Source organism: Gymnoscopelus braueri, assembly GCF_963280865.1.
Source record: "Gymnoscopelus braueri genome assembly, chromosome: 13".
Classification (NCBI taxonomy): Eukaryota; Metazoa; Chordata; class Actinopteri; order Myctophiformes; family Myctophidae; genus Gymnoscopelus; species Gymnoscopelus braueri.
The window spans coordinates 30975986-30992387 of NC_137615.1; the positions used below are offsets into that span (position 1 = coordinate 30975986).

The window sequence follows — 16402 nt, forward strand, 5'->3', positions numbered from 1 at the left end:
TTCCCTCCTCCCCATCCCCCACTCCAGACAGGGGCTGGCCTATCCCTTGGCACACCCCACAGCCAAATGTTACACACACACACACACACACACACACACACACACACACACACACACACACACACACACACACACACACACACACACACACACACACACACAGTTTGGAGAGTGTTGCTTCCTGTCGGTGGGGCGAGGCTGTTTTTACTGCGACTCCGTTTTGGCGGAGAGGCCTAATTCCTTTGCTGTCTGGCTGTGTGTGTGTGTGTGTGTGTGTGTGTGTGTGTGTGTGTGTGTGTGTGTGTGTGTGTGTGTGTGTGTGTGTGTGTGTGTGCAAGCCTGCATGTGTGCGTGCGTACGTACGTGTGTGTGTTCCTCCACTCATGCTTTTTACTGTGTATCTTTGCCTACTCAGCTATTAAAGCCTTTAGATTCTAAAGTAGACAGTATTTGTTCCCATAAATTTAGATGTGACCAGGAAATAATTGTATGTCGTCATATGAAATATTCAGTAGTGTCATATTGGGAGGTAGCCCTTTAAATTACACTGTAAACACCTTGAAATGTAATGTTTTTGCAGAATTCGGTCATATCACTTGGCACTAGTAGGGCATGGTCACCAATTGGCACCAATACAGTACCCACAAACAATGGGTCAGGACCCATTTGTATCGGTCGTGGATACATTTGTATGGGTCGCGAGTAAATATATATATTTTTCGTTCCCTACATTTAAGATTTAAAAAAAGAAAAAATATTTCATAAATGTTCAAACATTAAATAAACTTTTAACCACCGCGCTCTGACTCCCCTGGTGCGTTATCCTCTTAAAACATAACGGCAAGTGAAGGATCACACTTTTATTTTTCCATATGCCCTAGAAGTGGAAACAAACGCTTCATGGATAGAATATCTAAGAAATTCCATATATTTAAAAACCTTTAAAGAAGTATAGTGAAAATACACGCTGTACAGAATTTAGTTTTTACTAGACTAATTTCTCTTTTGGGTCTCCACCTAAAATGTTTCGGAACCAATGATGAAGATACAGTGTTGTAAGTTGTAAAGTTTCTACCCAACCAACATCATTGTGTCATGAAATGACAGCGTGGCAGAGCTTCTGTGTTCTTCCTAAGACATGTAAATAATCAACTCCTTCTGTCATTAACTCTCACCCTCCAATTCCTGTAAGTATTCCACTCCCACATAAACTGAACTTGTGTATACAACACACACACACACACACACACACACACACACACACGGCTAGATACACACTCACATTAACATGTAAGCAGTATTTTGTGTAATTCGAGGCGGTATCATAATGTAAATATTTCCCTGACTTTATCATTATCCTGCCAGTTTTCTTTTGTTTTGAAATATTTTGGTAATTGGTTGCAGATGTAAGCATTGTAGTGGATGGGTCTGGGAATTCCGTTTGAAATGCCCATATAGCATTGCCCCTCCTCCATGGGTTTGAACTCCCCCAGTCTGGATTGAGATGGGAAAGAGAAACACACACTCCCTTTATTTCAGTGGTTCTCAACTGGTTTCACCGTAGGAACTTGGCTTTTTTTGATTGTGCATTTATAAATTTGCTTATGAAATCACACAATACAAACACAATGCTATACGATGATAGCTCTTACTGAAGGTTTAACTCTGCTTAATTTTGTGGGTTGGGACAATTGTGCTGCAGCACTGCAGCAAACACTCATGATCATGACGTTTTTTTCTTTTTCTTCAGTCGGGGACATTTTCTGTGACACATTCATGGTGTGCATTTGTTTTACGTCAGTGATACTAAAGCACTGTCTTTTTTGGATGTTGTGCCAAACATCTGTGTTACGTCCCCATCTAGGGGAAAAAGGGATGCAACATAAAATGGGTTAATGAATTAAAGACACTTTAACAAAATCATATATGACACATGGAGCAACTCAGAGATAAATATAGTCATCCAAAATCTAACCTTGATTTGACCACTAACCTAACAAACACAAAGCATACATATTCTCTACTGTAATCTAACAAAACAGGATTTATAAAAGCTGGCTTCCATGGCCCAGTGCTTTCACATTCAATTACTTGAGGACTCAAAACATACTAACTAATACAAAGAACACAGCAGAGTCCATGTAGGTGGACAGCATAACTGCAAATGCTACCAGACACCACAGGTGTTCACAGATTTTAAATAGTCTTCTCCACCCAATCAATGGAAGCAGTGGTGATTGGCAGTCAGCAATCAGGTGATGGTCAGCACCTGGAAGTGAACACTCATACTCACACACAATCCCATACATACACTGACACAAACCCACACACACAATCACACAGTACTAACACGTAACAATCTGTCTTCCAGCATCCTCAGCCAGCAACCATCCTGTTGACCATCCACCCTGCCCGCCTCTCAACCAGTCATCCAACAACAAGACACTCAGCCGCACGACGGGTCAGACACTCAGCCAGCCAGACAGACACACAGCCAATTAAGCAGCCTGCAGAGAGACCCGGTTGCTCAGGAAGCAGTGCACAAGTACCAGTGAAACATTCAGTCTAACTCAGAAGGACAGCCATGTTGATCGTCTTAGCCTTCATCATCCTCTTCCATGTGGCCTCAGCTGTCCTGCTCTTCGTTGCCACCATATACAATGTGAGTACATGTACGAATACAGCCTATCGTGGTGGACATGAAGGGTTTCTCTGAATGTAAAGCTCTTTTTGAATAGTTTTTAGATAAATGTTTTAATACAATTATTGAGATGTTTTGATGATTTTCTTTCTGTTCCCCATCTATGTCTGTCTGTCTGTGTTGTAGGCGTGGTGGGTGGTGTCACCACCTGGATTCGATGTGATCTATTCTGACCTGTGGTACTCCTGCAATGCCACGTGCTACCCTGTGGAGAAGAGCCACACAGCTGATGCAGGTAACATGCACAAATCAAGCACACACACACACACACACACACACACACACACACACACACACACACACACACACACACACACACACACACACACACACACACACACACACAGTAGCGCACAGCGAGAGAAAGGAGGGGATAAAGCATGGGAATTATTCTACATATTCTCTCAAGGTATGGGTGCCTGTATATACAGTTCTGTGTGTTTTAGTGAAAGAGTGTCTATGTGACAAATACATTGCTGTTTTCTTTTCCTCTGAGGTGGAAGGGGGGGTGCTTTACCTCTACACCTCTACATAAGAATTTCAATACCCTCATCAGGGAAGCAAACCAAGGTCTACTTATCCTCTCTAAATGGTTCCAACTAAATAAGCTCTCACTAGATATAAAAAAAACTAAATTTATAATATTTTCTGGAAAGAAAAAATACAACCCTGAGGAAGCGAAACTCAATATTGAAGGTGTTGAAATAAGCAGAGTAGCCTCCACCCCTTTCCTAGGAATAATGGTGGATGAGAAATACTGTTGGAAGGATCACATCAACCAGGTAACAAAGAAAGTCTCAAAATCAGTGGGGATTATCAGGAAAATCAGTCCATTTCTAAGTAGAGCCTGTTTAATAACCCTATACTACAGCCTAGTATATCCCTACCTAACCTACTGTAACATTGTATGGGCTAGCACCTACCAAACTTCTCTCCATAAACTATATATGCTAGAAAAAAAGTCTGTCAGGATAGCTACAAATTCTAGTCCCCGGGATCCGTCCTCACCTCTTTTTCTAAACTCAATTTACTTACTATTTTTAATATAAATATACTTCAAACATGTATATTCACCTACAAAACAAAATACCAGTTTTTAGCATTCATTCCTACCCAACCAGGCAAGCGAATCAATTACATGTCCCACTAAGTACCACCAACAGGGGGCAGTTCGCCACAAAATATAGAGGTGTTGTGCTATGGAATGCCCACTTCCACCTAGTGGCAACCACATCCTCCCTTCCTACCTACAAGAGAAGTCTGTTAAGTAAATTGAATACACTAGATGGTAGGCAACCATAATTGGTGTCAAGTATGGACCTTCGAAATATCTTATCTTTGCTATTTTTACATGGCTATACTGTAGTATCATGTTTTTGCCTTGTCCCAATCATTTTATTTCCGTTTTGTTTTTGTCTCTTCTACCCAGTCTGTAATTTATTTTTCCTTTATCTTATGTTTAGTTCACAGATGTTTTTTTTTTTCTTTCTCTGTTCATTATTTTTTTGTTTTTGTTTTTAATAATAAATTAATTAATATATGTAATGTAAACGGTGAGGTACTCACATAAGCCCCCCAGGGTTTCTTACCTCACCGGCACAACAACTAATACTATAAACTTTCCCATGGAAAGAGCTATTATGTATGCCTATGTTTAAGTAACTGTTGTGCAAATCAAATAAATCAAATACACCTCCTGGATAGCTGTGACTTAGTGTACCGTTTCTCAACATCATGTCCGGGGACCACCATGGGTCCAAATGGACCCTTACGTGTCTATTTTACAGTGCAGATTGGGGTCCCAGAGATTAGTTCCAGTCAGTAGGCCTACAGTACAGTACTTTACTGTTTGTCAGTCTGTCAGACTTGGTAGCTCTAATGCGACTGAATATTGTACACAAGGTAGAGTCAATACGTTTATAAGTAAGATTGACTATGTATGTTACTGTGTGTGTTTGTGTTTCCAGCCTACCTCCAGGCGGTCCAGGCCACCATGATCCTCGCCACCATCCTGTGTTGTGTCGGCTTCTTTGTGTTCATTCTCCAGCTCTTCAGATTGAAACAAGGAGAGAGATTTGTCTTCACTGCTATCATCCAGATACTGGCCTGTATGTAATGCGCGCACACACACACACACGCACAGCTGCATCAACACTCAAACAAGAGAATCATTCCACATTCTCTGTTTGTTCAAGGTGTTTTATCTCACATGACCCAATTACAATCATCCCTCTTATATATGTTTTTACCTCTCCTCTCCTCCCAGCTTTGTGTGTGATGATCGCGGCGTCCATCTACACGGCGGAGAGGGACAGCTTTCACGTGGACAGTATTAAGAAGGGCTCCTACGGTGCCTCCTACATCCTGGCGTGGGTCAGCTTCCCCATGACTCTGATCAGCGGCCTCATGTACCTGGTGCTCAGGAAGCGTAAATAGACACAGGATGTTGGGGCTGTGGTGGGCGGGGCTTGCTCTAAATGTGTTTGATGTACAGGTCCGGTGTTCATCACAAACGTACGCACGCCTGGACTCTTCATCTCTATCTCTCTCCCTCTCTCTCACACTCACACACAGGATTTCATCTCAGTCCGATGCTGCCACCTAGTGTCAATATTTCCAAATAGCACAAACCACCAGGTTCATGAACTGATCCAACATTTATGTGGATTTTTGTAAGTTCATGAAGCCTGTGCACATTATTCCTCTATTAACTACAAATTTCACAAATCTACAAAATGGACCATTATGGATCCATTACATTTTTACTCTCACAATAAAACTAACAGAGAGGAATTGGCTGTGTATGCAGAAGGTTGATCTATTAGCTCCTAAACTCAGGTTCAAAACCGAATGACACACACACACACACACACACACACAACACAACACACACACACACATACACATCAGTCCCCAGCCATCGTACCTCCAACCATCTTCATCTGACACCTGCTCCTCTCTCCTCCTCTTCCTCTCAGCACAGGACGTGAGCTTCGTTCCAACAAACGGATTATTCTCCTCTCCTTGTCTCCTGCTTCCTTGCATCTCACTTATAGGAAGGAACCGGTTCTTAATCAGTGCCAATGAACGGAAAGAGTTAAAGGAGGCAAGGAAGGAGACTTGCCTTATTGGGATCCATCCCAGGACTTTCCATTGGGTCCATTCTGTTTTCTTTTTTTTTGTTTTAAGTGAAGCTAAAGACAAAGGAATTTATTTTGTACATATTCACTTTGTATGTATAGTTCAAGTAAATGGCAACAAAAAGAAAACATATTGCTGGAAAAATTAAAAAAAAAAAAAAAAAGGTACTCTTATGTTAACCACGTAGAATAAAGGAAGTGTAATGAAGTTGTAGTAGTGATTATAATATGTAGGATTTTAACACTTTTTGTTTGTTTGCTTTTATCATGTTGCTGACTCTTGTGTTTTAATGGTGACAATGACTCTGTGGTGTGCTGTGACGTTTGGGATTTAAAAGAAGAAGAAATAGAACTTGAAATCAGAATAAAAAGAAGAGACGTGATTTTTTTATTTTATCGTGTTCAAGGCTTCACTGAAAAACAATGAAAGTTATTTATTGTTTGAAACCACTATAAGAGTCTTTAAGGCGTTGTGTGTGAAGTACTGAAGTGACACATCCTTAGCTCTGAAAGTGTCATCAGAACCTCTTTGTGACTGCGTATAGTGTTTCTCTCTGTGGCCAGGCTGCTGTTTCATTTGGACAACACCAACAATAACCACACCCATGACAGTACTCTATGTTCATGTATGTCTGATAGAACTAACATCTGTGTGCTGCCACTTCCATCCAATTTATGAATCCACATTGCAGCTGCATTTACACCGTGACAGAAAATCTGATGTTGTACCCTTGATGGGAAAGATCTGATCTCATGGCCAACTAAAGAATACAAAAACGATCCACGAGTCAGTGTTGTTTTTGTGTGCCATAAGAAGGTCAAATCTGAGTCAAAACACACGTAAAATATTCACATGCATTCTTTTAAACATACGCAAATAAGACATTTGTGAAAATATATTTTGGACTCGAATTTCACCAATATTGTTCACTTTTATAGCCAACCTAGTTTTCTGCTTTGTGCAGAGTTAAACAACGGTTACTAAGCCCAAATGAAAGGGCAGAGAGAGGAGGAGAGTCTAAGGCATTACTCAAACCAAATGTCTTTTAAGGTGGTTTATTTTACTAATCACACATACAATACATTTAGGTAAATAGTTAGGTAATAAAACCTGGTAAGAGAAAACAAGCACAGAACATTCACAGTATTAAGATATGACTTCATCCCATTATGAACACATCAAACATACAATCATTTACAATGCTTTACTTACTATTGACTTTCCACTCTCTTCCAGATGATCAATGGGTCACTCAAGAACCCATATTCGAGGGACAACCCATGGCCAGTTACTTATCGAATCTGAAGTTTGTTCCTAGACAGGCTCCTTTATAAACTTCTCACACAGTGCCCTCCTTCAGGGAGGTTCAAGCAACCGGAAGTTCTGTTTACCCACAAAGCCTTGCGATTGCCTGCCGCTTCCTGTCACACTCTCTTCAGAGCTCCCCCGCTCGGAGTTGCTATCTCTTTTGTTTAGAAACCCACCACCTGATAGCGAGACCTGTTCCCTATCTTCCACACAAAGGCCTATTGTCTCTGGTATGCAAGAAGTCTTTGAAGCTCAGGAGCACAGCAGGGAGCCTGCCTCTGCCCACTCTGTACCACTAGGCTCAACTCAAACAGTACATGTTTGCTAATTCCTGCAGGACAATAAAAGCACATTGCTGTTGCACCAATAATAATACACAGTTATCTTTCATAATCATGGATTATTCCACACCTGCCACCTGTGATAACTGAACCCTGTTCAGTTCTCTCACAACCAACCTCTACTACCACCATTCACTGTGAGCTTTTTTGGCTTCTTAAATCATGGCTTAGGTCAGTATTTGGCGAAAGTATGGCGGAAAAGTTCGATTTCATCTCTGTAAACTGCTCTGATCCCACACTCATACAGGTTACATTCTCAACACAATTTTCACTCATTGTCTTTAAGTGGCTTCAATCCCATATTTTGGAATAATTTACAGTTCAACTTAACTTTCTCAATTTGTAATCTTTAAACTTTTTTAGGAATTCAAATTGTTTGGAAAACTTTTCTTCTCCCACTTTTTTCCCTAGTAAGTCAATGTCCTATTTAGGGCATGTTGCCATGGCAATTGACATAGTAACTTGGGTAAAGGTTTTAAAAGATTTTAAAATGGCTGATCTACAATCTTACCTTTAAGAAACTTCACTCTGCATTTAAACCGCTAGCCCACATCCCAAAATGCTTTTTATACAATCAACAAATAATCAATTCAAAAAGGCCTGATTGCTCAGATCATGAGTCCACATCAGTACTGAATAATTTTGTTGTTATGGAAGAACCTCCAAATTATTGTTGCATTTTGACTTAGTGGCATATTGTCGGCAGTAAATTAATACATTTCATTATGCAAGTTATTTCTTCTGGTAATATCGTAAACACTACAAATGATACATTCATTTACACAATATCTCTCGAAATTCCTAAGTAAACAGTCGCTCAAATAAGACATTTCGATTTTTTAGACACCACGTTGGCATCTTTTTCGCTTATTGTCCGCACTGCGTACCACTGTCCACAGCTAATAACTGGATAGACCTGTTAGTCAAGCCTATTGCAAAGGCCTAAACCCTTGTCTAGCCAGTCACAGCTGCCATGCCGCTTTCTCATGGACCTTTCCATCTGCACTGCCCCCTTACTCTGAGGGTGGCAGTGCAAATGTCAGTTCGTTCGCCAGCGTCACTTTGCTGGCACCACCAGCCACCAGTGGAACTGCTTTTTTAGCAACATCCAACTGGGGGCTCTTCTCGGCCGCTGCCAAGAAAGAGCGTGGGGCTTTGCTCCACCTGGTGGCCCTCTTCCCCTCCTTCGAGGGTGGAGAAGGGATTGTTAGTGTATCTTTAATCTTCACCTTTTTTCTTCTAGTTATTCCAGCCCCACCAGGACGAAGCATTCTCTTTGCCTGGATCCTGGCGGTAAGAACTGAAATGACCTGACGTAGCACTCCGCCCCTCTCTTTCCGAGCGGGCGCACGGATGCCAAGATTTGCCCACTCAGACTTCTTTCTGAGGGGTTTTGGGGGAGCTGGTCTGGCGCCCAGTCCCCGTTTTCGGACAGACCCGACTGGTCTGCCCTCGGCGGCTCCCTTCTTGAACGCCACCGGTCCGCTGGTAGCTGGTCCCCTCTCGCCTTTCTTAGACGGGCGCTTGGAGCAAACGCCACCCTTGACAGGCCTGACTGGTCTGCTTTGGGCCATCTGCCTGCCACCTTTCGTAGACGGGCGCTTGGAGCTAACGCCACCCTTGACAGGCCTGACTGGTCTGCTTTGGGCCATCTGCCTGCCACCTTTCGTAGACGGGCGCTTGGAGCGAACGCCACCCTTGCCAGGCGACTCGGATCCCTTCTTCTCCGTGTTGAGTGGGCTGGCGGCGACGTCCGTCGCAGTAGCGGCGTCTACTGACGCCCTCGCCGGCTTCTTTCCTGGTTCAGCGACCTCCAGTGACTGGCTCCCCTCTGCGTCGAGTGGATTGGTGAAGACTTTCACCGCCGTGGCGACGTCCATTGAAGCTGCCTCCCTGGCGGTCTGCTCATCTGCGACGTTGGCTCCCTCTGGTCGATCCCCCTCGGCTTCCTCCGCAGGCGTCTCGTCCCCAGGTCCAGCTCCATCGATCACCAGTGGCACCTTTGCAGCTGCTCTCTTGATCGCAGCGTGGAATGGGGTCTCCCCTGCAGCTTCTCTCGCTTCTCTCGCGATCTCCAGTGGCACTTCCCCCGCCGCCGATGGCTCCTCTCCGCCGGCCGTCACGACCTCCTCGGCGCCTTCCCTGCGTGTCGTGATGAGGAGATATCCCTCCGCCGCGTTGTCCATCGAAGCTGCTCTCTCGATCTCCAGTGACTGGTTCTCCGCAGTTACTTCCTCAGGATTGACCTCCTTCTCCGCGTGGTCCCTCGGAGCAGCGTGGAAAGGGGTCTCTGCCTCCCTCGGAGCGTGGAAAGGGGTCTCTGCGTTGTCCCTTGCAGTAGTGATGCCATCTGGTTTCACTCTGAGGACTGCTGGCCCAGCTGATCCATCTGTAGGTGTGACATTCCTACCCCCCTCTGCAGCGTGGTCTGCTTCCTGCTTTATGACCGAATCTGCTGCCTTATCTGTGGAGATAGTCATTTGCCCTTCCCCCACAGCAGCGTCCGGCTTGTCTGTATCTGTAGGGGTTACAGTCTCACCTCCTTCAGCTGCTTTGTCCTTTACGACTGGCTCATCTGTAGGACTGGTGATTCCAACCCCCTCTTCAGGTACGACCGGCTCAGCTGCTATCTCTGTGGGGTTAGACAATGGCTCTTCCCTCACAGCAGGGGAATGTGGATTCACTGGGGGCTGTGTGAAGTGGGACCCTCTCTCATCCTGGAGTGATCTCTCCACCTCAACCCAGACCAGCTTCAATGTCTCGATATACTCTAGGACACAGGCATCCAGTATCCTGCAGATCTCAGATGAATCCTTGCCAACTTCTTCTAGTATGGCGATAGAACTAGTAGCAATCTCAAGGAATCTAGCTAAATCGGCTTTTAGCTCCCTTCCCGCTGCACCTATCTCATTTGTTGATAGATAACTAACAATATAGAGTGTGTACTCTGCTGCCATCTCAAAGTCTGACTGCGCTTCCCACACCCTTTCCACTAAATCAGCTAAATCTGCCATTTTCCCCCTTTTACCTTGCCTTCTTGGCTTATAGGACTTTAGGTATAGGCTTTTTCAGTTAGTCTAAATTCAATAGGCTCTGACAGCAATCGTCAGTTATTTTAGCAAGTAGCATTGTTCAGCCTTTAGCTCATAACAACACTAATTAATTAACACTGTTCTAACCTGTAAAATAGCACCCACCCTATCAGCATTCCACGCAAGAAGCCTTTTAATGGTCTACTTACATTAGTTAATTTTGTTAATTAATACTGGATAGGATATATTTTGCTCTACCAATGTACATTCTAGTATTTAACCCACAATGATTACCATTGATCCATTATTATTGTAAACTAATCATCTAGTTACTCATACTTTTAGATCTATCATAAAGTTTAGTTAAACATTGAATTACACTGGTAGTAACCTCCCCCACCCCTTATCAGTATACAATGGCTTTTTAACTTCCAATGATAAGATAACCTCACATTCACTGTCTGTTAGTCTAATTCTTTAGCTACATTGCAGTGTCTGGTCACTCATAAAGCCTAGTTAAACCATGAATACTCTCTTAATGTTTGTTTAATCATCTTAAAGCAAGCATCTCATTGCTATGATTAGATTATTAACCAAACCTAACTACTCCTCATCTCAAGGTGTGTTAGTATTGGCTGTTAGCTTAGCACTGTATGCTAGACAATAGAATAGTTAGCTTAGCACTGTAAGCTAGCGGTGGCTGTTACCTGAGCTAACTAGCCTCTTCTGTGCTAATATAACCCCCTTAGTAACCCGCGCTAGCTTTGCTACACTAACGGTATCTCAGACAATAGAATTGTTAGCTTAGCACTGTAAGCTAGTGACGCTAATGGTAGCTCTCAAGTCGGATAGCTTTAGCTTCTAAACCCCCTCTGGTACGCTAATCAAACTTTTAACGGTAGCCTAGCTACATAACCTGTGGTTAGCTTCTAGCCCCTGCCTCCTAGCTCCTTATTCTTAGCTCAGTCAATAGAATTGTTAGCACGCAGCGTTTAACAAGCTACAGTCTCTGTTCTCCACGGTTTTCGCAAACTGTGGGGCTTCGTTCATAGCAACCTGAGTGAGTCTTTTTCCCGGAAGGTTCCTCAGTAGGCCCGTACGGTATTCAATGCCTCGGTCCTCGCGCCATGCTAGGCCGCCGGCTCCGTGTATCCCCTTTCGCCTCCGTGGATTCGACCTTCTGCAGGCTGTGGTTTTTGGAGACCCTTTGTCCCCACACCGACTCCTTCGGCGCTGATTTTCACGCTAGCACTAGTTCATTACGCCAGTGTTAGTGCTGTTAACCTATTTTAACCTGTCCCATAACCAGGTCTAATAGATACTTTATTTCGTTACAACTCACTTCTCATCTTAAAGAGACAGTGCGTCTTTCCTCCTAAGGCTATAGGAGCTTTTTATGCTATGTTATTTCACAACATAACACGCATAAAATCCAGCCTCTAATGGTTTTCACCATCAGACTATTGGCAGGATCATACAATTATGTGATCCGCTTACAGGACTGACCTAATACCTTTCTAGAATCACATAGGCTCCAAGGGTTTATAATTGTTTAATTACTCTGTAACACTCAATTACTATGTAATTTTACTTTAATTACTGCGTAACACTTAAACTCGAAAGAAATCTAGTAGCTTAATGACTTGGTAATTTCTTTAATTACTGCGTAACACTTAAACTCGAAAGAAATCTAGTAGTTTAATGACTAGGTAATTAATACTTAAACTCTGAAGGCCTTATTAAAAACCAGCATAGTTTAATTACTCTGTAATAAGCGGAGTTCAATAACTGTGTTATACCTCTGTATAACACGGCTATTCTGCCTAAAACTCATAGATGCCTCCTCCGGGGGCATAAATAGTTTTATTACTGTGTTATACCACGTATAACACGGTTAATCAATTTAAACTCATAGATGTCTCTCTTAAGAGACACTACAGTTTAATCACTTAAACTCTAGCTAATCTCCTCCGGAGATTACGATAGTTTAATTACTGCGTAATTTAACGCTTAAACCCTAAAGAAATCCCCTCCGGGGATTACAATAGTTTTATTACTGTTCACTTTTATAGCCAACCTAGTTTTCTGCTTTGTGCAGAGTTAAACAACGGTTACTAAGCCCAAATGAAAGGGCAGAGAGAGGAGGAGAGTCTAAGGCATTACTCAAACCAAATGTCTTTTAAGGTGGTTTATTTTACTAATCACACATACAATACATTTAGGTAAATAGTTAGGTAATAAAACCTGGTAAGAGAAAACAAGCACAGAACATTCACAGTATTAAGATATGACTTCATCCCATTATGAACACATCAAACATACAATCATTTACAATGCTTTACTTACTATTGACTTTCCACTCTCTTCCAGATGATCAATGGGTCACTCAAGAACCCATATTCGAGGGACAACCCATGGCCAGTTACTTATCGAATCTGAAGTTTGTTCCTAGACAGGCTCCTTTATAAACTTCTCACACAGTGCCCTCCTTCAGGGAGGTTCAAGCAACCGGAAGTTCTGTTTACCCACAAAGCCTTGCGATTGCCTGCCGCTTCCTGTCACACTCTCTTCAGAGCTCCCCCGCTCGGAGTTGCTATCTCTTTTGTTTAGAAACCCACCACCTGATAGCGAGACCTGTTCCCTATCTTCCACACAAAGGCCTATTGTCTCTGGTATGCAAGAAGTCTTTGAAGCTCAGGAGCACAGCAGGGAGCCTGCCTCTGCCCACTCTGTACCACTAGGCTCAACTCAAACAGTACATGTTTGCTAATTCCTGCAGGAAAATAAAAGCACATTGCTGTTGCACCAATAATAATACACAGTTATCTTTCATAATCATGGATTATTCCACAAATATATATACTGTATATTTCACATATATGTTGGCTACTCAAATATTTTCTCTAAAATATACAGTATATAATTAATATCTACATTGCAGAGCCTGAATTCAACGTTCTGCCTCCTTTGGCTTGACCTGGCAGATTCTAGAATCAACCCTGTTTCTAGACAACATGTAGCGTAGGCATGAAGCTAGATTCTGAGGCTAGTTGAGTACTTCGGTCTACACTGTACTGGGTTGATTGTTAGGTTGGAGTCCATGACCAGTTTGACCACAGGGATAGGATCGGGCATGGTCATTATTGGAACGCTAACTGGTAAGCGTTCCAATAATGACTATTAAAAGATTGAAGGTGTTTTAGTTTTTTTGCTATCTACAGTAATAATGATACTTGAATAATGATCAAAACAAGATCGAACCTCTATTTGTGTGAAGATTAATTTCTAATTACAATTTACAAAGTAAACAGAAACCAAAGCAGTTGTTTGTGATTTATGATGCTCCTATTGGTTTGAGTTAGAACATGTTTTTGAATAATAGCTGTGAGTCTTTGCCTGTATAGTTATTACTATTTCATGTAGTCATCGTAGACATACAGTAGGTGCACACAGTGGAATCATACTGGCTCTAAATCAATTCAAGCCAAATAAATAGATCCTTAGTTTCAAAGTAAAACTGTATTGATAATGATTTGTTCTTTGAAATTTCTCTTTTTGCAGTTGATAGATAATAATTCATGAAGGCTTAATTCCACAGGACACTGCATCAGTCTCACTTTGCTGTTCATTGGAGACTTGTTTAGATGGGCAGTGTTAATGTTGGTCTATAAATTCCTGAATTGTATCTATCTCTGTAGGCTATTTGACTATTGTAAGATGTAAGTGGTAAACTCCAAATGACAAGGAAAGTGGATTGATATTATAAGCTGGTAATGACTATCTATTTTCTTTTCTGTATTAGACAACCATGAAATGAACACAGATGCTTAGTTTACATTTTCCTGCTTTGTGTAAAATGACAGCAAACATGAGAGCAGGAAGTGAAGACATGGGTTGCCACCTTGCTTCATTAAATGTAATGGTTATCTAGCTACACCCTGTGGACTTATAGAAAACTACATCTTCCTTCTTTTTCTTTTCTTTTTGTATGAACTAGATTTGAACATGGATGTGAACCACACAATGCATTGTGCCTGACCATTGTGCTGCATTATGGGAACCGATACTACACTTGCCTCAACCTTTAAACTAATGTGATGTTGATTCTGCCTTGGTGTCAGAGCGCAGCCATGATGAGGGTACATTCTAGAATAGATTCTGGAGCATAGAAGCATATGACATAGAAACCATGCAGTCTTTTCTGTTCATTCAAATGGAAACGATCACACACCCACATACATACCTGTTGTTCATCTCAATAAATGTATATTATGAAAAGAAAATGTCTTGGAAAAATGAGTATTTTATATTGTTCATTGTCTCTAGACCTTTATTTTACAGAATAAAAACAATCAAAGCTACAAACTGTGAATACATACTATAGCCCCTATAAAGACATGGTAACTGTGTTTCAAAACAGCTCCAATAAGCTCTTCCCCTCTCCTGAGGAACTTCCCACTCATGCCTTGGGTGCAGCACCTCACAAAAGATTACACAGATACAGATCGTCATAATGACCAATCAGCTGAAACAAAATAAGAAGTCATCTTCCGTTGGAAAATCAGTGAGCATGGTCTACAAGCTCACAACAAATGCTCATGTGGTCTAGAGTCACTTCTTTTGGGCTCGTTTTCATAGACCTGGTTCTCACAGAACAGAACAGAACAGAACAGAAGACAAACAAAAAGAAAGCACAGGAAAGTACAATTCAATACAAGGTCTGCTAAGAGGATTTTAAACCCAAGAAAGCCTATGGCTTGTTTCCATTGGGGTCCTTTGTATCCAATTCATCTAAACATTAATGACAGACAAATAATTATACACTACTATGCAAAACATCATATAAACAGTTTGAAAACAAAAACAACTATAAAAAGTGCTCCTCGGAGCACAGGTCTCCGCCAGGTCAGGTACGTTATTGTGGCCTCCTGGTGGCGCTATAATAGGCCAATGTGAAAAGGGTGCCATTTATTCTTAGGTCATTCACGGCAATCGGACAATGCATTCATGATTTGAGGCATTTTGTTCCAAAAATTTGTTTTGCTAAATTAGACCTGCTGGTGGCGCTATAACAGGCCAATGTGAAAAGATTGGCATTTCTTCCTTGGCCTAGTGGGAATGTGCGTGTGCAATTTTATGGAAATGGCAAGCTGCGTTCATGATTTGAGACAGTTTGTTGAAAACGGACCAATCCTGCAAACTTTGGAAGCCAACCTAAGCCAATGAGGATGGAATATGGGAAATCGGACAGATCCGGGTTGATCACATGACTAGAGATACTGTGTACAGATTTGCATGACGTTTGATTAAAAGCTGTAGGAGTAATGGGAAAAAAATGGGTTTTGCACAAATTGGCTTCCTGGTGGCGCTATGACAGGCCCATGTGAAAAATGTGGGGCAGAGGTTCTGAATTGGCATCCAGTGGGTGTGCACAGTTTCGCAGCGACCGGGCCAACGGTGCCGGAGATTAGCTGGTAACACACGGACAGGACACACAGACGGACGGACGGACGGACAGACGGACGGACAGACGGACGGACGCAGGGCCGGACTGGGACCAAAATTCAGCCCTGGCATTTTGGTCCGGACCGGCCCACCACCCCCCGGACCGTTTTGTCAACGGGGGGGGGGGGGGGGGGGGGGGTTGTTTCAGCCCAGCCCTGCACATGAACTCTGCAGCCGCACTGAGGCCCCTGCTGGAAAGCATCCCAGCCCAAACATTAACGTAACTAATAATTGGGCCACACGACCCTGAAATGACCGTAATAATCCTAAAACGGGAGCAAAAATATTTGATTAAAAATTTTTTTTTTTTTTTTTTTTGGGTGGCCCAGCGGCCCACTGGCCCGCGGCCCACCGGGCATTTGCCCGGTACGCCA

General features: G+C 42.6%; 1 protein-coding gene across 2 annotated transcripts in view; it reads left to right on the plus strand.

The window, feature by feature from the left end:
• emp2 (epithelial membrane protein 2) overlaps positions 1–6694 on the plus strand; it is an 18975-nt gene extending 12281 nt beyond the window's left edge. For both annotated transcript variants that reach the window (XM_080446905.1, XM_080446906.1), the window contains exons 2-5: positions 2372–2662; positions 2828–2936; positions 4669–4809; positions 4968–6694. In XM_080446905.1, coding sequence (XP_080303031.1) covers positions 2585–2662; positions 2828–2936; positions 4669–4809; positions 4968–5137 — 498 coding nt within the window. In that variant the 5' untranslated portion in view covers positions 2372–2584 and the 3' untranslated portion in view covers positions 5138–6694. The remainder of the gene's footprint in view (positions 1–2371; positions 2663–2827; positions 2937–4668; positions 4810–4967) is intronic.
• Positions 6695–16402: the final 9708 nt, after the last annotated feature.